The sequence below is a fragment of the Typopeltis vanoorti genome, chromosome 14, assembly GCF_054136105.1.
Source record: "Typopeltis vanoorti isolate ZY-2024b chromosome 14, IOZ_Tvanoo_1.0, whole genome shotgun sequence".
NCBI lineage: Eukaryota > Metazoa > Arthropoda > Arachnida > Uropygi > Thelyphonidae > Typopeltis > Typopeltis vanoorti.
This window is the reverse complement of record NC_143562.1, coordinates 9,475,054-9,499,452: the sequence shown is the minus strand read 5'-3', so window position 1 is coordinate 9,499,452 and position 24,399 is coordinate 9,475,054. Positions and strand designations below refer to the sequence as shown.

Genomic DNA, 24,399 nt, shown 5'->3' with positions numbered 1-24,399 from the left:
GCTTGAAATAATGCCCCATTGACACCATATAACTGCAGCATATTGAATAGCTTCTCTCTTGGCACCTTGTCATATGCCTTTTCCAAATGGACAAAACTTAAATACAGATCTTTGTTATATTCCCATGCTTTCTCGACTATTTGTCGTAAAGTGAAGATCTGATCCTGACAGCCTCTATTTGGCCTGAATCCAGCTTGTTCTTCACCAAGCTTTTCTTTCACAATTCTTCTCAACCGTTTCTCAAGTATACTTGCATAGATCTTGCCAGGAACACTCAGTAGGGAAATACCTCTGTAATTCTCACATTCAGTTTTATTTCCCTTTTTATATATGGGTACTATGAGAGCTCTACTCCAATCATCGGGAATTCGTCCCTCTGTCCAGGCTTTCTGAACTATGCAGTGCAGCCACTGTAATACTCTTATACCACCATACTTCAGCATTTCTGGTCGAATATCATCTACTCCTGCTGCCTTTCCACATTTCAAGCCTTTGATGGCTTTTTCTACTTCAAGTATGGATATGTATTCCTGACTGCATGCCTGGTCAGTGTTTTTTTATCACTGTGCTGTCATCACTGCTTGTTTCATTTAGCAGTTTTTCAAAGTAATTACTCCATACTTCAAGGATATCTTTTTCTCCTGTTTTCATTTCACCTTTATCATCTCTAATTCCTTTTATAGCACTCTTTCCTCCATTCCTAAGCTTCTTCAACAACCTCCAGAATATTTTGCCACCTTCTTGATATTTATTTTCTATATTCTTGCCAAAGTCCTCCCATGACTTTTGTTTAGCTAGTTTTACACACTGTTTAGCTTTCTTACATTTGTCTCTGTATTCTGTAAGAGTAAAAGCTGACTTATTTGCCAGGAACTTTTGATATGCTTTCTTCTTTTCCTTCACTGCCTCTTTAACTTCCTGTGTCCACCAGGGAGTTCTGATTTTTTTTATCCTTGCACACAACCTCACCACATGCTTCTCTGGCAGAATCAATCAATGTTTACTTCAGAGTTTGCCACTGAATCTCCAAGGTTTGATTCCTGTTCTCAAACTCTTTCATTTTCTTTTCAATAATATTTCTGTATTTTAGTCTACAGTTCACATCTGAGAGCTGCTCAACTTTTATTCGCTTTAAAACTTTCTTACATGTTATTCTTTTCAATATGAAATTTAATTTTATCCTGCTCAAGACTAAATAGTGATCACTTCCAATTTCAAATCCTCTGTACACTCTGGTGTCCTGCACCAGGGAAAAAACATCACTATCAACAATAACATAGTCAATGAGACTTTTCTTATTCCTAGCCTTATATATATATATATATATATATATATATATATATATACATACATATTAAATCCTCAAATGTATTTTATTTGGCACAAGTTTATTTGGATATTAGGTGGAGGGCCTTTAGCTCTTTTTTTTTTTTTTCCAAGACAGAGCACAGTACACAACTGCTGCTTTTCATGGCTCTAAACCCTAAGCCATGTTAATTATTGTATGTAATAGTGTGAATTGTATGTTTTTTGTGACACAAGGTTAAAGTTCTGAGTTTCAGGTTCCAGGGTTAAACGATTAATCCACAGGATTAATAATAAAAAAATACATACTTGTCCATGCCAGTGATCATCTAACATAGAAATTGATGAAAGAAAAACTTAAAAAGTAGTTGTAATTTTTTTGTGTGTGCAACCTGTTGCTATGAAAATTCTTTGGAAATGCCATTTCTAGAGAATTTTCACAACTAAATCTTTTCTTGTGTTCTTTCAAAAGACCAGATCTGGTATATGCATTCCCACAAGTTTTACAGGAAAATGGTTTCTCATTATTGTGAACTTTTTGTGTGTGCTTGAAGATGTGAAGTTTGCAAAAATGATTTTATGAAAATTACACAGCTAACTCCTTACTTTGAATTTTAAGATTAGGAAGATATATATAATCATTCACAGATATGTCATACATGTGTTTGAGAGAGTCTAAAATGCTATGTATTCCATATTCCCAAATTACAAAACAGAAATGTTTCACTACACTCCTAGGTGCAATTCCTTTTCCTATGTTTATAAAAAAGAAATAACTTGAAACAGGAAAAAATTGTCAAGGCATTTTAATTATTTATGCAATTAACATTAGAAACTGGTATATGTGTAGCCCTAATTTACTCCCTAGCCAGATGGGCTAGGGAGTTAATCTGGTAACCCATATTGTAGAGATCAAATATGAATCTTTTCTCAAGCCACTTCGACAATACTGAGCAGGGTGGTAGGTAATCTCTTTTTAGCCAAAGAATTAAATAAAAAAAAAATTCTTTAATTTTTGCATTTGTTTAATTGCTGCTCAATAGAGTTATTCTGAATTTCTATTATTAGATACAGTCATATGCCAGATGCCAAAGATTCAATGTATATTTTTCCACAAGAAATTTTTCTGAACAGAAGAAAAATGTTGTATAGAAGTGTTAATGAATGGAAAGATAGAAAAATTTTCGATAGTATATGTTTATACTGGTAGGGGCTGCCATTATAAATGTAGTGAAATATGATAAGAATGAAAGCTGCAAAGCATCATTTATTGTAAGAACGAATGTTGTTGTGTGACGATCGTCATGACTAGGCTACTTATATTAGAGGCTGATGACTAATAGTTGGACAAGGGATTAAGCAAGAATATAATTTCTTGGCAAGTTTAATTTAATTTGTAACCTGTTGAAAAAACTTTCTATATCTACCTTTAATCTGGAGAATTTTAATTCGATGATACACCTTTTTACTAATTACTTCTGGGAAATATACAATTTCTGCGTAATTCTGAGTCTGGCTCCCACTGATGAGACCTTAGTAAAGATTGAAACTGGTCTGAGTGGTAACTCTTCCCATAATGAAAGTAATATACATATCCAAAAAAGATATCTGCTTTGTATAGGATACTAAGGCAAGGACGTGAAGTCATCAGCCTCATAGACAGGTACCTGGTCATGAAGATATATCATCCACAAACCTCCTTTGCTTAGAACTGGATAACGGATTAAACAAGAATATAATTTACTGGCAAGTTTAATTTAATTTGTAACCAAGTGGGGAAAAAAAGTTTCTACATCTTTCTTAAAAAATTCATCATTGCAAATTATTCACTATTACAAACTATTCTATGGTCCAATCAAATATGAAGTTTTCATATTTACAAAAAATGAAAACAGCAACTGTCATCAGTAATTGCAGGCACGTTCTGATTTAAGTGATATGAGAAAATGTTAATTCACATTTGTATCAAAATAACAGACTAAACAAGAGTCATGTTGATGCAGTCAAAAATACTCTTCCATATTCAAGAGGATCTATTTCTTGTTTACAGACTTCAAAATGTCTTTGAAGGGCCTTATCCTGCAGTCTTCAGGTTCATTTGAGATTGGTTTAACTGAAAAGCTGACCTCTGTATAATTATTGTGTTTCTCAATATCTTCAAACACATCACTGTAATTTTCAATCAGGAGTATTAAATCACATATGTGTATGCCTTTTGCATCCAATTTGCATATGGTTCTCCATGTTTTCCTCAGCAAACTTTAAGAAAAAAAAATTGCCTACATGTGCAAAGTGGGACAAAACTACACACTTCTCTTTGTGCTCATTGAGAAAAGTATGAAGAAAGGTTGGAGATTCCCCACTGTTGGCTTGAGCAATTCATATAAATATATATGCTTTCAAAGGTTTCACTTTATGAGTCTTTGTGTGTTTTTTAAGATAACTATGATGAGAAAATGATTTGCCACAAGTTTCACAGATGAAAGGTTTCTCTTTGCTATGAACAATTGAGTGCCTTCTAAGATCTTGAATTCGTGAAAATGATTTTCCACAAGTTTCACAAGGAAAAGGTTTCTCATTAGTGTGAATTTTCAAGTGTGCTTTAAGATTTGGCAATTTCAGAAATGATTTGTCGCAAACTTCGCATTCAAAAGGTCTCTCATTTGTATGAATCTTCACATGTTCTTCAAAATGTACAGATGTGTTAAATGAGTTTCCACAAATTTCACAGATAAAAGGCCTTTTCTCATCAGTATGGTTTTTTATGTGCCTTTTAAGATCATGGTTGCGTGTATATGATTTACCACAAGTTTCACAGCTGAAAGGTTTCTCATTGGTGTGCAGCAGTGTGTGTCTCGTAAGATGATGAAGACGTACAAATGATTTACCACAAGTTTCACAAGTAAAAGGTTTCTCATTGTTGTGTAGATTTGTGTGTCTCCTAAGATCATGAAGACGTACAAATAACTTACCACAAGTTTCACAAATAAAAGGTTTTTCACCAGAGTGAATTCTTATGTGCGATTTAAGATTTGAAATTTTTGAAAATGATTTGCCACATATTTCACAAGTAAAACTTTTCTCATTTGTGTGACTCTTCATATGATCTCTCAGATGATCAGATCTTTTAAATGAATACCCACAAGTGGTACAGGAAAATGGTTTGTCATTAGTGTGAACTTTTTTGTGTGCTTTAAGATGTAAAGTGGATGAAAATGATTTGGTGCAAAATTCACAAGTAAAAGTTTCGTCTGTAGTGTGATCCCTAGCATGAATTTCAAGATCATAAGATTGTGAAAATAATTTACCACAAGTTTCACAGAGAAAAGTTTCCTTAGTAGTAGTTACCAAGGAAGACTGCTTCATATTTTCCAAATATTTCACTGAAGTTCAGGATGTTTCACATATATGTTCTTGAAGAGAAAAATATTGTTTATGACTAATCAAAATGTTTCATAAAAATTTCCACATACTTCTCGTTCTGAATTAGAGGTTATCCAGAAACTGGAAAATATTCAGTAGTGAAAAAAAGAATGACAGCTAGATGGAATTCTCCTTCCTCTATCTATAAATGAAGTAACCTGAAAGGGGAAAAAAGTCATTAAGAAAGACATTTAATTATTTACACAATTAATATTAGAAAGACCACATCCACTAGAAATTACATTTACTGATTTTTTCGATTAAAAACTAATGGTATAAAATATAACTAACTTAGTTTATTAGAATCTAGGCTTGCCAGACGTCCCGTATATACGGGAACTTTCCATACAAATGATTTTATGTCGAATTTTGCTGTCCCCTATTCTACAGACATTAGGCTGTTGATACAATTTAATGAAAAGATAAAATTATAAATATTATGTTAAGCAATTATAATTTTCAATACTCTTTTTGAATAATCCAACTTAAATTGATTTGTAAGTCATAAGAACTGAAAGTTCGAGGAAATTAAGTGTGTTTAGGGTTTATGGCGGTGGCAATGGTCCCTTTCATCGGTCGCTTTTTATTTAGTATAAGCATTTTATTTATAATTCTATACAGATATGTTGCATTTGCTTATTTTTAAACAGTTCTTATTTGGACATAGCATGGTGCGGCATTGGTACAGTACGTGGATGTTATTTCAATAATTATTAAAAAAAATAATACCTTGCCTTTTTCTAATGTGTGATATTTGGTTAGTGCATAAAAATATAATTAAAGGTAAATTAATTTTCTTTATTAATCATACAAAGGTAAATTAAATTTTGTTTCTTTCCTTAAGCCTTTAAACAATGGCAAAACGAAAGTGCATTTCAAATTATGATTATTTGAAAGAATGGAGTTTTATTGCAAAAGGAAAACATAACAACAAAGTCAAATGCAAAATCTGTAGATGAACGTTTAGTATTGCACATGGGGGGAAGATCGGATATTACACAATTACATTAACACTCAGGAACACAAATTGAGCATTTAGATTTCTAGTATTGATGCTTATTTTGTAAAACCAAATACCAGCAATGAAGGAAATGTTGTTGCTGCCGAAATAGCTATGGCATTTCATGGCATAAAACATCATTCTTTTGGTCACCCATTTCCAGTAATTGATTTTCCAAAATCTGGCAACCCTATTACAACCTATAAACCAAGTGTTAGTTATTTGCCTATATTCCTCAATTCCAATGTGAAATGTATATCAGAATGGAACAAATTAATAGAATGAAAGAACTGTTGTAAAGCAGATAATCATGCACCCAAACTATTAAAATGTCTCAGTTTTCCATAAAGAGATCAATGTGTGTATGTGTGTGAGATGGGGGGATAAAGAACTGTCCATTGCTAGCCCAAGCAGGTGTTTATAAAGATCACTGTTCCTTCAAAGAGGCAATGCTCAAATATTCTAGTGACATCCCATGAGAAGAGATCTTGGGTTCAGCACTTCAGCCAGAATGTTGACATCTCATCTTTGGATATTGGTTTCTGAATAAAATGGGCAGAATTATTGATGTAAGAGTCATGTATTACTATGTGACTTTGCAATTGTCCAGCAAGTACAATAAAACGGCATATTATTAAGATGCATGTACAACAAATAAGGTAGTTTCTTATACCATAATCAGGGTTTTTAAAGGAATGCCATTTTTGGGGATCTTCCAGGTGTTGAAAGGATCCCATGTTCTTATGGTACAACCTACATACATCAGACAAGCTGAAGTTTCAAATTAAGGAACATGTCAATGACACTGATCCCAAAAGAGAAGAATGTTCTAGCCCAGCTTATTAATGTCCATGACAAATTGATTTCAATTTAGCCACCACGGCATATTATTAACTTTTTTTTCCCTAAACAAATTAAGGAGTCTACTGCAGTCATTCACTCATGTAGCTCCCTTAAAAGGCCTCATGACAAATAACACCTAGAAATTGTTAAATTCTGATGTGTCAGGGATCTATAGAATCTGCAATAAGACAGTTTATATTTGTTTTAACATTGGCTGCATTCCCCACTTCAAGCACATGTAAAAGTAGCTTAACAAAAGTCATAGAAAGATTTTTGTAACAATACAGAAAATAAATATCAGAAAAGTAGCAAAACGTTTTGGAAGTTATTGAAAAGATGAGAAACAGAGGAAAGCTGTAAAAAAGAATGAAAAATGACAAAGGTGAAATGGAAATTGAAGATAACGAAATTCTAGATGACTGAAGTAATTACTTTGAAATATTGCTAAATGAAACAAGCTGTGACAGAACAGTGGTGGAAGAAAATGAAGAGGAATGCAATTAGAAGTGGATGAGTGTGTGTGTGTTAATACTTGAAGCAGAAACACAACCAATCACCAGAAATGTCCAAATAACTACTATTATTATTTTCTTTTTTGCCTAATTTTTTTTATGCCTGTGATACTCAGGTGAGAATTCTACTAATAAAGAATATTTTACGTGGGTAAGTTCCATTATTATAACTAACTATTACAATATACGGGCACCTCCACTGAGTCTGAAAACTCATCACAGGAGACTCAATCAATCCACACAATCTATCATACCTCTTCTTGAACCTATTACCAGAGGTCAGAAATTACCTTAGTCAGTCGTCTCTAGTCTCTTTCCAACATCTCTTCATCTTTTTGAAAACCAGGTGACCATATCTGTGCAGAGTAGACAGTGTGTGGCCTAATCAAAAGCTTTATACAATGAAATAAGAATCTCTCTATTTCGACAATTCAGTGTCCTCTGCATCATTCCCAGAAGTCTTTGTGTTGTCCTCACAATTTTGCAATGTGTCCCGTAAATTTCAGATCTTTATCCACTATCATCCCCAGGGACGTCGCCAGATTAGATCGAACCCTGAGGAAAACAATTAAATATCACCCATGACGGATTATAAGACAAAAATATAAGAAAATCTCCAATTGCTATTTTGTTTTTATTACAAGAGAAACATTAATGCAAAAAGGTTAAATAATAATATTAAATGTTTGCTCTATGGGATATCGCACAATGAAACTGTTTAGAAGCTCTGCTAAATTTAAATTATAGCCTATGTCTCCCTGTATTGATATAGTTGCTAGACCAACGAATCTGTCTTGGGTCATTGCTGTTCGCAAATAACTTTTAATCAGTTTACGCTTGGAAGGACTTCTTTCTGCACTTCCTACACTAAGAATTCCTGAATTGTGAGCATGGCGGCGGTGCCTACCACAATATGGCTGAACAAGCGCCCTTATGAAGCTGCACTGTGAGGAAGGCTGCCTCTATGCTACACCCTGAAACTCCATCTCCAACAACATATTCCCATCAAGCATAAATTCTACATCCCATCTTTGTTTTCCAAATTTTAAAACCATACATTTTGAAAGCCTCGAGGACTCACTTTAGTGAATATGGGAGCGGCAAACCCGAGGCACCTGATGCCAGACCATGCCTTACTTCATGTAATATACACCTGTATATTATCTGTAGACCGGTCCCCACCTTTCTTTCTTTCTTGTTGTGCCTATTGCTCCCCCCCCCCAATGCTATTAGTGTAGTCAAGAGCTAGGGGGTGAACCTTTCCTATTATACTATGTTCTTTCCATCTCACACAGTGGGAATCTGCTACCTTAAGGTTTGGAGGCGTTAAGGTGGCAGCCCCACTAGTGAACTCGCCCTGCAAAAGGTTGGCAGCCTATCCAGGGGGAAATTTAGAATTACTTGCAACTGAAAAAGAAAAATAGGATGGATTTTATCGGAACTGACCCGGCTAATGGACAGGGACTTCTCTTTGAGAAACTAAAAATAGCTACTTGGAATGTCCGTGGAATCGCACACAAAATTGATGAGCTAAACAGAGAACTAAAAAATAGAAACACTAATATAGCAGCAATAACTGAGACAAAAAAGAAAAAGAAGGGATCTCAAATTCTGCAAGATTATGTCATGATCTTCTCTGGAGTTCCAGAAGACAAATGGACTGCATCTGGGGTTGCAATTTGGATTAATAAAAAATTAAAAACAAAATTTTGGATTATACTTGGGCATCAGACAGAATAATCAAACTTAGAATGAAAATTATGAATCAAACATTCAATATTTTCGGAATTTATGCACCAGTAGATGAAAAAGGAAGAGACAGAAGAATTTTACGGAACACTTCAGGAATGTATTGATGAAACAGACAAAAATGAAGCAATAATCTGGACGGGAGATTTCAACACTAGAGTGGGAAATAACCCAATAACAGGATGCATTAGATCAGAGGGAGAATCAGTAATCAATAACAATGAAATTTTATTAAGAGGCTTCTGCATATTTAGAGTCTAAAAATCAGCAATACTTTCTTCAGGCATAAAAATATACATAAGTATACATGGGAAGCAAGAGGAACTAAATTAATAATAGATTACATTATTATTATGGGTATCTCCATGGAGTCAGTAGACTCATCGCGGGAGATCCAAACTAGCAAAACAATATCTGTCATATCTCTTCTTGAATTCATTTACAGATGAAGAGCTCACAACTAAGTCAGGCAATGAATTCCACTCATTCACCACCCTCCAAGCAAAAAACCTTGTTCTGACACTCCTGTTGACCACACTCTTCTTTAATTTCCAGGGATGACCTCTTATTCTTCCATCACTATCACACAGCTGAAACATTTCCCCTGCATCAATCCTATAAAAACCCTTCAGTAATTTAAATGTTTCAATCATATCCCCTCTTCTCCACCTATCAACCAACCTCTGAAACCCACAAGCTCTCAATCTATCAATGTAGGGAGCATTTTTTACATCACTCACCAACTTAGTCACTCTTCTCTGAACCCTCATCTCCAAGGAATCCAGGTGACCAGACCTGAGCACAGTAATCCAAATGTGGAAGTATCAATGCTTTATAAAGGGGGAATAATAACCTCTTTATCTCTGGATGTCACTGTGTTCCTCCCATCCAAGTAATCCTATGTGCAATCTTGGATACCTTAGCAATGTGTCCCCTGAACTTCATCTCCCTATCTACCAACACCCCTAAGTCCCTAGCCTCATCAATCTCTTGGGGTACTGTTCCATCAATGTAGCACACAGCTGGTAATCTTTTAATCCCAAAATGCATGACTTTACACTTTTCCACATTGAACTGACATCCATTACCTTTTGCCCATTCTACAGCTTATTAAAATCATCCTGCAAACTTTCAACATCAGTTTGATTTTTTATTGAGCTACCCAACTTTGCATCATCAGCAAACAACTGAATACCTCCCTTTAAGCCATTTCCTATATCATTTATATACAAATTAAACAACAATGGCCCAAGCACAGAGCCCTGAGGCACACCACTGGTCACCTGCCTCATCCTGGACTCGGCTCCTCCATACACCACCTTCTGGTATCTCTCCCTGAGCCATTCTCCCATATCACCAATTTAGTATCCATTCCCATCTGCTCCAATTTGCAAAACAGTGTTCCCTCTAGTTCTTGTACCGGCTTTAGAACTGATATACAAATCACTAATTTCAGTAGTCCCATGCCGATTTTTATCCCTCTCTTCTGCAATTTATTCTGCGAATAAGGATCAATAAATATACAATCACTGCTAAAGTTTCCCTCTCTTACACTCAACCTTTTCAATATTAGTATCCTGTCAAAAGCCTTAGCAAAATCCAGAAGTACCACTGTGTAGCCAGTTCGTTTGTCCAACTCAGATGTCATTCTATTACGAAAAGTTAATAGATTATTAAGGCAGGATCTACTTTTAACAAAACCATGTTGGCCTCTATAGAGTATCATATCCTGATCCACCCATTCTTGAATTTTGTCTTTAACCAACTTTTCGAATACTTTTACCACTACTCCTGAGATGGTGATTGGTCTGTAATTAACCACTGCAGTTTTAGAGCCACCCTAATGCAAAGGAACCACTTTGCCTAACTTCCACTCCCTAGGGACCATACCAGAGTTCAAACTTAAGTTAAATATCCAAGTAAGAGGGGCTGACAATTCCTTTGCATATTCATGCAACACCCGAGCTGATATTCAATCTAAACCTACAGCAGTGTTTGCATTTAAATTTTGCAATATATTAAATACCTCTGATTTCTTAGCTTCAATTTTCACATTAGTTGTTGCTACAGGTACAGAGATATCCTCACTTGGGTGATAGACTTTTGAAAAGTGATCACTCAGTAACTCGACTATTACATCTGATTCTGTCACCTCAATACCATCAGCACACACTAAAGTTATCCTTCCGAAGTCATTCTTCCTTTTACTTGCCGTATAGCGGAAGAACTCTTTGGGATTGCCCTTGATCTCATTGGCTAAGGTCTTCTCATACTCAGATTTAGCTTTTCTTAGTATGCTGGTAACCTTCCTAGCTTGAGCCTTGTACTGCTCATGGATGTACTGATCGCATTTCTCCTTGTACATTCTCCATAACATCTTTTTTTTGCAGATTAAGCTTGATACTACTGCTCATCCATCTAATGCCTGCCTTGTTTGTCTTCCTGACCATGGGGACACAATCTGATATTGCTTTTCTCAGACAGCTGCTGATTTTATCCCATGCACTGCTAACATCTTTCCCCTGCAATATGTTCTGAGATGGGATGGCTGCAAGCTCACTCCGAAGATTGTTATAATTACCTAACCTGTACTTCTGTATATACTCCCTTCTTAACAGAAAAATCCACAGATTTTGCAACCTCCCAAGTCAATACCACATGATCACTTCACTTTCACCAATTGGAGGTAACGAGGACACCTTACTTATGCATATATCCTCTGAACCAATAACCAGGTCCAACACTCTCACACCACATGTTCCTTCAGGTATGTGCTGTTTCAATTAATTATCTCGTAGATGTATGAACTCCATTTCCTTTTTGTTACGAGATATTTCCTCCTTCCAATTGATATCACCATAATTAAAATCCCCCATAATAATCACTAATTCTGAACTCATTGCACTAATTTGCTGATGCATGAATTCAATATCTCCCCCTGCACCCCTGGCCTATAGCAGCATCCAACTGTATATTTGGTTGTATTGGTCACTATTTCACACCAGACCGCCTCAAATGAACTCTCATTCACATGTCTATCATCTTGATATACTACTTTCTTTGGCTGCAACACATCAGCTATCATCAACAGTGCTCCTCTCCCTGTTTTATCTTCAGTGAAATTGCACTGACTAATGCCAAAAATTCTTCTCTCTTATTTCGAATGCTTCTTGCATTGGTATACAAAAATTGCAGATTCCCTCTAGTTCTTGTACCGGCTTTAGAACTGATATACAAGTCACTAATTTCAGTAGTCCCATGCCGATTTTTATCCCATCTCTTCTGCAATTGATTCTGCAAATAAGGATCAATAAATATACAATCACTGCTAAAGTTTCCCTCTCTTACACCAACCTTTTCAATATTAGTTTCCCTGCCCAATTACTTCAACCTGTTCAGAAAACAGTAACTTCTTCAATCGCTTATGTCCTTCCACGTTCAGATGCAGCCCATCTGTAGCATACAACTGTCTTTTTCCTTCAAAAAACACTATAGACATCAACAAATTCCAGACCTCTTTTTTTGCACATTCTTGTTGCAATCATATCATTCATTATCATCGCTCGTCTACTTAACTCGTAATTGCCAAAAGGAGGCAGCACACACTATCCTCCCATTGACACTTTTCCTCTTCACAATATCTAACAATGTTCTTCAATTATTAACAACAAACTAAATAATAATATCAAGGATACAAGGGTTTTTTTAGAGGAAGCAAAATTGATAGTGATCACATGTTAGTTGAAAGCAGATTTGAATTCATAAAAAGAACCACATACTTCAAAAGAAAAAAGATAATGAACCAACATTTAATAAACAGTTTAAAATTCACCTCCTAGAACAGGAAGAGTATCAGAAACGTATATAAAAGCAGAATAAGAGATAAAATAAAATCAACCATAAACAATATTGAAACTGACTGCAAAAATGTAAAGGAAACCATACTAAAAGCAGCAGAAGAAAGTTTAGGATACAAATCAAGGAAAAACAAAAAATGGCTCAGAACTTGGAATGATGACTTAAAGGAATTAATCGAAAGGAAAAAAACAGGCTTTTAAAACCTATCTGCAGAGTAAAAATACTGCTGACTATATAGAATATAAGAAACTACAGGCTGAAATCAGAAAGCTTTACAGAAGTATGCGCAGAGAAGACTGGAGTAAATATGTTAAATCATTAGAGCAGGATATCACCGGACCACAAAGAATAGGTTTTAAAATTTTCAGGCAACTACAAACAGCAGAAATAGAAAAAGCCCAGGCCCGGATGAAATATGCAGACAACAGCTTAAAAGAAAATAATATCATGAAATATCAATAATATCGGGAAATATCAAAAGATTCCAAACGAATGGGAAACTGGAGCAGTAATAAATATTCGCATAAAAGGTCCCAAGGACAAATGTAGAAATTACAGAGGCATTACTCTCTTAATAACAGCATCTAAACTATACGCACACATTTTAAGAACAGACCAATTAAATATACAGAAAATTATTTAGAAGAAGAAGAAGTGTGGTTTTAGAAGGGGGAGAGGATGCACAGATGCTACTTTTACAATGCAACAGATCATAGAAAAAAGAAAAGAATTTAATCTGCTCACTTTTTTTCTATTTATTGAACTATGAAAAAGAATATGATAACTTGAACAGAAATCTACTCTGGAAAATATTACAAGATGATAAAATACCACCTCAATTAATTAATGCAGTAAAAAGTCTATACAGAGAAACAAAAATTTGCATCAAATTTGCAGATGGAACATTATCAGAACCTATAACTATAAATAAAGGAGTAAGACAAGGTTGTGGCTTATCCCCAATCCTATTCGACATTTATATAAACAGAATCATAAAAGAATGGAAAACAACTGTCAAAACTGGAGTTAAACTAACAAATAATATACAGCTAAATACAATACTTTATGTAGATGATCAAGTACTAATTTCAAATTCAGAAGATAAACTCCAAATTGCAACTAACCATCTAAATGAAATAGCAAAAAAATTTTAAATTACAATCTCTGAAACAAAAACAAAAGCTATGGCATGTGAAAACACCATTCAAAAAGTCAAAATTATAAAATAATAATAGAACAAGTTACAGAATTCAAATACTTGTGAAATATAATCTCGCAATACAATAATGATTCACAATTGGAAGCAAGACTACAAATTTACGATAGAATAATGGCATAATTAAAAGAAATTTTGGAAAACAAATGACTAAAGAAACCCAATAAAGATTACATAATATGACCTATAAACCATCTCTCAAATTTGGAAGTGAAACTTGGATTCTAAAACAGGGAAACAAACAAAGACTGGAAGCAGCACAGATTAAGTTTCTATGACCTCTCCTAGGGCTCACTAGGTTAGATAAAAAGAAAAACACAGAAATAAGAAGACGATTAGATACAAAAAACATCATACAACCAATAGAAGAATATCAGCAAATTGACTAGACCACATAGAAAGGATGGATAACAAAAAGATTCCCAAATTAGCATATAAATATAAACCTACAGAAAGAAGAGACCATGGATATCTAAGATTAAGGGGGAAAGATCAACTTCATCTCCAGAGCAGGAACAGGACATAAGAAGCCTATACCTGAATTGCTCATATGATGATGACATTTTGCAACACCGAACTCAAATCTTCATTCCCATGCCCATTATTCACTCAATTTATTCAAATCTTCTTGTAAGGCCACAACATCTTCTCTACTCTTCATATTTCATCCCAACTTTGCTTCATCTGAAAACAACTGAATATCTCCATCCAAATCTTTGCCAATATCATTAACATACAAGTTAAACAGTAATGGTCCTAAAACAGACCCCTGAAGTACACCATTAGTGACTTTCCTCTTCTGGGATATTGCTCCCCACACACCACTTGCTGATACTTATCAGATAGCCAGTCTCTGATTCAATGCACTGATCTAATATCCAACCCCATCCACATCCACTCTAGTTTGGCTATCAAGTTATCATGTAGTAATCCATCAAAAGCCTTTGCAAAACCTAAGTATATTACTGTGTATTCCTCTCCTCTGTCCAAGGAAGCCATCACCTTATTGTAATAAGTAAGCAGATTACAAAAATATGATCTATCTTTAGCAAATCCATGCTGTACATCAAAGATAAAACCATTGTTGTCAACCCAATTCTGGATCCTAGTTCTCACAAGCTTCTCCAACAACTTAACTACAACACCTGACACACAGATAGGCGTATAGTTTGATGCTTAAATTCTATCACCTTGACCCAGTGCAAGACTTGTATTAAAAAAAATATGTCAAGGCCAGCATCAACTCCTGGACCATTCCTTCAGAATACGTGGTGATATATTATCAATCCCACAGCCTTATTAACATCAAGTTTGCTCAACTCCCAATACACCTCTTGCTCACTTACAGTCAGTCTCTCCTCCCCATCATCAACTGCTCTCAATCTCTCCATGAAGTCACATTCACAAGAATGAAAGACCTTTATGAACTGCTCATTAAGTGTCCCCACTATATCTTCCACAACAGTTGTCCTTATAACCATTTTCTCCAATCAATGTCATCCTTCCATAATAATTTTTTTTTTGGCTGGCTATATATCAAAAGAACTCCCTAGGATTCATTTTGGCTTCATTAACTAACTGCCACTCATCCCTCACTTTTGTTACCCTTACCAACCAAGTCACCTGCCTTGTCAGGTCTTTGTAATCCTCATGGAATTGGTTATTACCACTCTCTTATGCTGCCTCCATAATGCCCTTTTTCTCTATATCGCATGCTCAATCTCTTTATTCCTCCATTTCACACCTACCTTATTAAATCACCTTATAAAATCACCCTTGGAATACATTTAGACATTGCATCTACTAGATAGTTTTTGAAAATCCCCCCAAGCTGCAGTGATCTCTTTTCCAGCTAACTCCTCATACACTTACAAGCTGCATCCTGAGCTCTTCATAATCATCCCCCACCCTTGTAGTTCCACATATACCCATTTCTTACAGAGGTCTTCACACTGCTGGCAACCTAATAGATTACTTCCAGGTAATCACCTCATAGTCACTCTCAGCAATTGGTGGGTGATTTGACACTTCATTTATAATTACATCCGCTGATGAGATGACCAAATCCAAGACCCTCAATCCTCGTGTGCCCTGTGTTACATACTCAAAAACTCAAGAAAGTCATTTTCCTAATTTCCAGTTGTTATCTCATCTTCCCAGTCTATATTGCCATAATTAAAATCGCCCATAATGATCACCCCTTTTCTTATTTGCTTAGCAATTTGATTATACATTTCATAGTTACTACATTATCAGGTCTATAACAACATCCAACCAAGTATTTCAAAATATTTCATTCTATTCACCTCTATCTCACACCATACTGCCTCAAAACCACTGGCACTATTTCCCTCTTGCATCTCTACTTTGTATGGACATAACTCTTTCTCTATCACCAATAGCACTTCCCCTCCCTTTCTATCCTCATGAAACACATTATACACATCTCTATTCCTGTCAGGATGTCGTCCTCATCAACCATGTCTCACTTATTCTAACAATTTTTGGGTGAACAGACTCAATTAATGCAACCGTTTCATTTGTCTTGTTTCTTACACCTAGCATTTGTATGCAAACACAGCAGCTCATTCCTGGATCTATAGCTAGTTCCACTGATACCATTCATTTGATGTGATTTCTCCATGTTCAACTCAAGCCATTTCCTTTTCTCCTTATTCATCTTGCAATCCTCTTCAAATCCACCTGTTTTCTTTAGATCCAAGGCCATCCCTTTCCTTTCCTGTCTACACATGCATTCACATCCTCTTTGAGCATCCACTTTTCTCATGCTGTGTTCCCCTGTCCACCCTGAGTCTCCCCATTAGATAAAGTATTAAACCAAGAATATAACTTCTTGGCATCTAACAATTATATTGTGAAAGTTGACTGTGTATCTTCTCTTAAGTATTCTGCAATTAAGCAGGTTCTTCTCTTAGTAGCAAAAACTTCCCTTCCACTCTCTTTTGTTCTGAGTCTTCTCTTCCAAGGCTGTGTACCTGTCTCCATTCAATATGTCATATAGCATTGTTTTTCTTCCTCTTCCTCTGGGTCTTTTTCTGTCTATTTTTCCTTCGATGGCATTTCTGATGATTCCAATTCCTCTCAGAAAATGTCCGATCCAATTTCCCTGTCTTCTTTTTATCCTCTTTAGCAGACTTCTTTCTTCTTCTACTCTTTTTAAGACTTCTTCATTAGTTATTTTATCTGTCCATTTGATTTTTTCCATCCTTCTCCAAATCCACATCTGAAAGCTTTCCAAAATCTTAATTTCTTCTTTCTTCGATGTCCAATTTTATCAACAGTTTATCAGTACGAGTTAATACCATACTATTTTTCCTGAGTATTAAATTTGACCTTGAGACACATCAAACTTAAGCAGTTTGATGTGTTTTGAGACCGAGAGTAGCATTAATAATGCTTATTTTGGTGTTATTATTACCTAGAATAATATTAAGAATAATAAAAAAGTATTCTTAATTTTTTATTATTTTAGACATTAAATATAAATTAAATAATTAATATATTCTGCTCACAAGAAATAGATAGAACATAATCATTTATTATAATACCTAATAAAAATTAAAATCAGTAGACAAAAAAAAAAAAAAAAAGTTGGGCTGCTCTTGTAATAATATGGTATATTCAAACATACCATTCATTAACAATTCATTATATTGAAATGTTTTCATCTTTTAACACATGTTATTTCTTCGTGTTATTTCATGTGGAATGAAACTCAGCTGTTTGCTGATAATGCAAAGTTGGGGACGATTATAAGGAGTGTTAATAATTAAATTAAGGGGATAAAAATCCCTTATTATTTTACAGCCAGTATGTGAAACTCTAGAGTTTTGCATACTGGCTGTAAAATAATAAGGGATTTTTATCCCCTTAATTTAATTAACTTCGCCAGAAAAAATAGCCATTTTGCCTTTTTATCTGAGTGTTAATAATGTCAATTTCTTTCAATAAGATTTAAATATTTTCATCTTATATGAATCAGGAGTGTTGCAATTTTAATGTTAATAAATGCAACATGTTGCACTTTGCAGGGCAAGTGCACTCATCAGTTCAATACTGTACATACAATTATGTACTGTATAAGCAGAACTGTGCTTCAAGAGAAGATTGTTTTTGAAGAGATGCAAAGACCACAGAATACTGCTTTTATTATAAGTACTGTATTACAGGAAATTTACAGCATAGTACAGTTTAACACATTGCCTTTCCCGTTTGGATACTTAGATGTTAGATGTTAGATGTTAGATGTACACTCACATTGAAGTTTAATGGAGAAAAACACATTATCATGCCAATATTTTATCTTGGTCATCAAGGTATCTAACTTCCTGGGTACAAAGAAAATAACTGAGCATGTGCACACAAGCACACACACACTAGTAGGAAGGCAAACATAGTCTGAGTAAGAGAAGTAGGATCCTAAATGCCTAATTTTCACCCTCTATAGGTTTTATAGTGTGGTGATGGTAACTCACTGAAGGTCTCAAAATAACTGTCGCCCATATTTCAGGTAAGGTGAGGCAACCAAATTTGTTCAGATTTGGTGAATGCTGTAGTGATATGGCAGAATTCACACATAATCTCACTGAGTTATATCTGTATAAAAGAGAGGTTTTCTTCCATGATGTGTCTGCTGCCAATGGCTTAAAAAATCACAAGTTTATTTTAAAAATACAACATGCAGATGGCCTTCATTAGAAATGAACTGTTCTTATCTGCTCACTGAAAGAATCTCTCCATCATCTAGAACAGAGTCTCCAGAATCTCTTGCTCCTGCAAGCTTCCTATGTTGGACAAACAGGAAGAACTAGCAACATCTGCCTCAATGAACACCAAAACTATGTCCACAGCGGTCACTCTGGAGTAACAGACCATGCCATGGATTATGACCCATCTTTAGCAGGAACAGGTGCAAATTGGAAAGGTTATTCCTAGAATCTGTCACTGCACTACATCATTCACCAAATCTGAACAAATTCAGCTGCCTCACCTTACCTAAAATATGGAAGGCAGTCCTTTTGAGACTTCTGCAGGTTTCTATCACTGCACCCATAGTGTGCCAGTGGCAATATCATATTAAAAACGAGGATATTAAGAACGAGCTTGACATTGTTAGCATCCAGGAATGTGTTAACAGAGCTAATCTCATGTATGTCACTTAAACAAAATGGAAGAGGAAAGGTTAGCAAAACAAGTGTTCTCTGCCAGGGTGGCAGGAAAATGACCCAGAGGAAGACCAAGATGTAGGTGGAATGATACAGTAAAAAAAAAAAAAGTGCCTTAGAAGGCAGAAATATAAGATCTGATAATGTTGGAGTCTTGACAGGTAACAGATTTATTTAGAGGAAAACTGTCAATAGAAAGTTAGTAATGATGTAAGCTTTTCATGTAGTACAATCATATCCTGTATACCCCCTTGAGGGTAGTACATGTCAGGAATTTGATGATGATGATATATAATGCACACACAAAAGGTAATGCAAGATCTACATCATATCAGTGAGTAAGAAGAAAGTAAGAAAATAAGAAGAAAGGGGAATCTGCTTACATTTTTTATGTATTTATTTCTTGAACAGCTGAAAGTTATAGTGTGGGGAAGTCAGAATGAAGGAGGCTGTTCCAATGAAGATTTAGATGAAATGAAAAGAGGCAAAGAAGTTCATTTAGCAAGTTTGGAGCTGGGCTGTAAATGGTACTGACCAGCAGCTGTCTTGTTCTTACTGTTCTCAAGGAAAGTGGAGGAATGATAGTGGCCAGTTCAGCAGAGCATTGTCCATGAAGGTACCTGAAAAATAGGCATAATGTGAAAATTGAATGTCTGTGAGATAGAGCAAGATTATCAATTAATTGTGTTGTTCTCTTCTGGACAGGATGTATAAACAGTATTCCATGGTTTGGTGGATTTGTACAGAGTTAGCAGCTGTACAGTGGTGGCTTGAGCAGAAAAGTACAATTTTTTTTGGCAGCTATGGTCCTGGCACAAACATATTTCAGCCACAGCTGCAGAAGCTATGGCTGAGATGTGTTTGTGCCAAGTAAAGGTGGAAGTGTTGGTATCCCAAGAAAGGAAATCTGATCGTCTTTGGATATATGTGCATTATCACAAGTTTAGCAAAATCAGAGTGGTAAGATCTTTCTCATGAGAGATTAGACAGGGCTGGCGACAGTGATGTCTACAAAGTTGTCCTGACCCCACCGAAATACCTTGTTGTTAGCCTAGATGTCCCACTGCAGGCCCTCCCCAACCTCTCCCACTCTCTCCTATCCTGGAAAACTCTTGTCCATGCGACACTCAGCTGTTTTTCAATGTCATCTCTCCATCTTTTTCTCTGTCTTCTAGGTTTTCTGGCTACTTCTCTCAGCAGCCACTTTGTTGTTTTCTTTGACCATTATCATCTTGATATCTTGCCAAGTGGCCTGCCCAATCCCATTTTGATTTCCTAGCTCTCAAATGACATCTTTTATTTTTGTTAGGTCTCTTAAATATAAAAATACGAATATGATAATATGATATAATATAATATGATAACTAATATAATATAATAATATGATCAAAAATAATATAACCATAATATGAATATAAATAATATAATGTGAATATAAATACTGAAATATAGCAAGGAGATTAAAGTTTACAACATTGCTTATGGTAGATCTTGAAGTTTCTAATACTTGGGCACTACAAGTTTGTCAGATGAAAAGGAGTAAAGTGTACTGTCATCAGTGAAGCTATGGATAAGATCTTAAGTCAGTGAGAGCAGGTCATTTATATACAAGAAGAAGAGAGTAGAAAGCTCTGAGTTATGCTTGAATTTGTGAAGAAATCTGAGGACAGGAAACCATCCACCATAACTCATAGTGAGCAACCAGTGAGAAAGCTGATGATCCAGTAGAAGAAGATAGAAGAACCATAGGATACAATCTGCTGAGTAGGCCTCTGTGCTAAACCTGATCAAATGCTTTAAAAATGTCGACAGCAACCATGTAAGATTTGACAAATTTTTCCATGTCTTGAATCCAAAAGGTGGGCAGAATCAAGTGTGGTCAGATCCATGGTTACTAATTAGCTGGTGGATCTCCAGGTGATGCAGAAATTGGCTGTTAACCTTCTCCATAGTTTGAAAGAATAGAACTGAGGGCAATTGGAGAATACTTTGACTGACTGACTGACTTGTCACCTTTCTTTGGATGGGCTTGATGTAGACCTGCTTCCATGCTGTAGGGTAGATGCCAGTTGAATACGATAGATTGAAGAGGCAATGCAGGATAGGTGTTAATTCTGGAGCACAAGTTTTTAATACAATAGGTGGAATACCATCAAGATCAAGTACCTTGTTTGTGTCCAAGTTAAAGGATTCTTTTCATTTCTTTCTGGCATAAGACCCAGAATATCATGGAATGGAAGTTGTTTGTAAAGTGTGTGGGGGGAGGGGGGGGTACTTTGCCTTGATCATCAATACAGGAACTGGAAGAGAATACTGATGCCAGTAACTAATGTGTTTTTGGGTGATGTTACTATGGTACCATCTTTGAAAATGGTGTAAACATGGATGGGCAAAAGCTACACCCAGTGGCATGGGCAAGGGACCAGAAAGCTTGACTGCCATTTGGACAGAAGACAAGTTTGCAGCATTTGGCCCTTTCAGAATCGGATTTGCATTTGCAGGAGGCTTTTTTACAACTGTTGCAAGTCATGACATAAGTGGAATGTTGCAGCTGGGATTTTGATCTTAAACCCCCATGGTATGATAGAATTTTTCCTTGTACTGTGTTGGCACACTTGCTTAAGAACTAAGACTTAGATGTGGTCAGGAATATTGGGTGTAATGAGAGGTGATTCCTGTGATCCCTTCATTCCTGTGAAGATGATATCTGTTATTCAGTCTGAGCAGATGTTTAGATTGAGATAGCAGAAGTAGTAGTCATACTATGGAAAGGAGTAAAAATCATGCATAAGAAAAGTCATTTGTGGAGAGAGTTCAGAGGAGTGTGACTAAGTTAGTGAGTGGTGTAAAAAATGCTCCCTACGTTGATAGCTTGAGAGTTTATGGATTACAGGGATTAGCTGATAGGCAGAGAAGACAGGATATGATAGAAACATTTAAATTACATAAAAGATTTTTATAAGATTGATGCAGGGAAATATTTCAGCTGTGTGATAGTGATGGAAGAACAAGAGGTCATTCCTGGAAATTAAGGAATGAGTGTGGTTAACAAGGGTGTGAGAACTAGATTTTTTGCTTGGAAAGTGGTGAATGAATGGAATCCATTGCCTGACTCAGTGTGAGTGCTTCGCCTGTAAATGAGTTCAAGAAGAGATATAATAGATATTGTTTTGATAATTTGGGTCTCCATGATGAGTCTTCTAATTCCATGGAGATACCCGTATAATAATAAGAATGTTACCTGGAAGTTATTCTATGCCAAAGGAGACTTGTATGAGGTTAAGTAATTGAGAAGAGAACTGACATCTACAGTATAATTTTAATTGAAACAAACTTGTTAAGAGGAAGTCAAGTGTGTTGGTAGGTTGTGGGGATTGTCTAGTATTCTGGTACTGTGTTAGGTATTAGCTGATGCTAATGGTAATGGTAAAGATCAAGGATTCACATTTAGGATCCACCAATCAAGCCTTGGCATCCCTGCCTGGCTTGATCGGTGGAACTGCAGAATGAAAGCTAACTTGAATTGTGGGCAATGAAGCCCAAAAGATCTCACTATTAGGATATTTTGACTGCAGAAAGTCAAGCTTTAGAGATACAGAATTAAAGTGGTCAGAGTGGCGACTGGAGTTTGAAGAGCAAAAGAGAGAGAGCGCAAATGAATGTGACAGCATGGTCTGTAAAAGAAATTCTGAGCCAAAACAGATTAAACGGTGTGTGTGTGGGGGGGGGGGGTTGGAGTTGTGCAATCTCTGACATGGGATATCAATCCTGATAAATGCCACCCTTATGAGGGATGGAACTGTGTAATGTGTAGTCTGGGCAGTTGAGGTGAAGAGTTGAAATTGCCAACCAAAGCTGTTAGGAATAATAGTAACACTGGGCTAGATGATTATAGGTGGCAGTGCATATCATTTATATCTGTTTAGGCCAGAAACATTAATGGAATGGACAAGAAAAAAAATTTTGAAAGAATTAATTATTTTTTTTTTTAAATGGTTTCAGTTACTTATTTGGATTTCTTTGTGTGATATTTTATGATCTATAATAAAATTGTGTTTCAATGAATTGTAATTCATTTTCTGAGGGACGGAGGAAGAGTATGCAGTGGGAGGTGACAGGCTTGCAAATACCACCCAATCTCCTATCCAAAAGTGGCCTCAACAGTTACCTACATGCAGTGGCTAGAGCGGTTGCCGCCGCCCCTCTCAATACACACACAAAAATACTACAAAAATTCAAAACGAAGTAAAGGGAAATAAATTAAAACACTACGTTTATTTTTGAAGTAAAACTTTAATTTCAACATTCTCTAATGTTATTTTTCTTGCTTTTCAGTTAGCAAAATCGTCGATGACATTGGCGAAGTCTATTTCATACTAATGTAGGTAATTCTTAATCAAATTTTATTTAGAAAAACTCCTCTCAAAACTAGCAACATTTACAGCAATTGTGAGGAAAATTCGCACTAGTATTACAATATTTGGAAATGAGTTCTCGAGACTGTATTTTAGAATTAACTGCAAAAGTTCAAAAAGTTTCAAAGTATCGCCCGGGGCGGACCTCACCCTCCGAACCCCCCTAGCTACGCCACTGCCTACATGCACACCACTATAATTGGATACCCTACAGTCAAAAACCGGCAGAGTCAATGGTAGCAGAATTTAGCACTACCTGATTAGAAAGCTGGTTTCGTGCACTAATTAGCAGTGCCTCCAAAAGTGCACCAATTCCTGCACTTATGGAGGCACTCGAAACCTCAGTATGTCTCGATCGGTGCTCTTTGTCCCCATTGCGAAATTTCGTGCACAATAGTTACGCCACTGATCAAATATAAATTAAACTTACCTGTTTTCTCCTTAATCGATTCCTTGTAGACAGCACATCAAGACATTGAACTCATTAACATTCAAAGCAATAAGCCGATACATCTATATGGGCCTTAACACCGCTTTGAAGAAATTCAGTGCAGTCAACAGGGTGGAGCATAGAGGCAACCGACCTCACGGCGCCGCTTAATAAGGGCGCTCGTTCAGCCATATTAAGGTTAGCGCCGTCGCTACGCTAACAATTCTTATTAGCTGTTAGTGCGGAAAGTTTTTCCAAGATTAAACTCATTAAAAATTATTTGCGAACAGCAATGACCCAAGAAAGATAGGTTGATCTAGCAACTATATCGATAGAAGCAGACATAGCTTATAATTTACATTTAGAAGAGCTTATAAACAGTTTTATTGTGCGATATCTCCGTAGAGTATAACGACCATATTACCCAATGACCAATGCTGGATACGTTCCACTGGTTGCATA

At 35.9% G+C, this 24,399-nt stretch overlaps 1 protein-coding gene across 2 annotated transcripts; it reads right to left on the bottom strand.

Annotated features, from left to right (window-relative positions):
• Nucleotides 1-3,057: 3,057 nt before the first annotated feature.
• LOC150099189 (uncharacterized) lies at nucleotides 3,058-24,348 on the bottom strand. Of its 2 annotated transcripts, XM_090404027.1 has the most exons (3): nucleotides 23,938-24,348; nucleotides 7,374-7,638; nucleotides 3,058-4,886 (listed from the first exon to the last, which is right to left on the bottom strand). In XM_090404027.1, the coding sequence occupies exon 3, from the start codon at nucleotides 4,669-4,671 to the stop codon at nucleotides 3,685-3,687; it is 987 nt and encodes a 328-aa protein (XP_090260153.1). In that variant the 5' UTR covers nucleotides 4,672-4,886; nucleotides 7,374-7,638; nucleotides 23,938-24,348; the 3' UTR covers nucleotides 3,058-3,684. The 2 variants fall into 2 exon arrangements, with proteins under 2 accessions (XP_090260153.1, XP_090260154.1); XM_090404028.1 differs by lacking the exon at nucleotides 7,374-7,638.
• Nucleotides 24,349-24,399: the final 51 nt, after the last annotated feature.

Bases quoted from the DNA above. Each gene is read 5' to 3' on its own strand.
- LOC150099189 (XM_090404027.1), bottom strand. From the start codon at position 4,671: ATGAAGCAGTCTTCCTTGGTAACTACTACTAAGGAAACTTTTCTCTGT.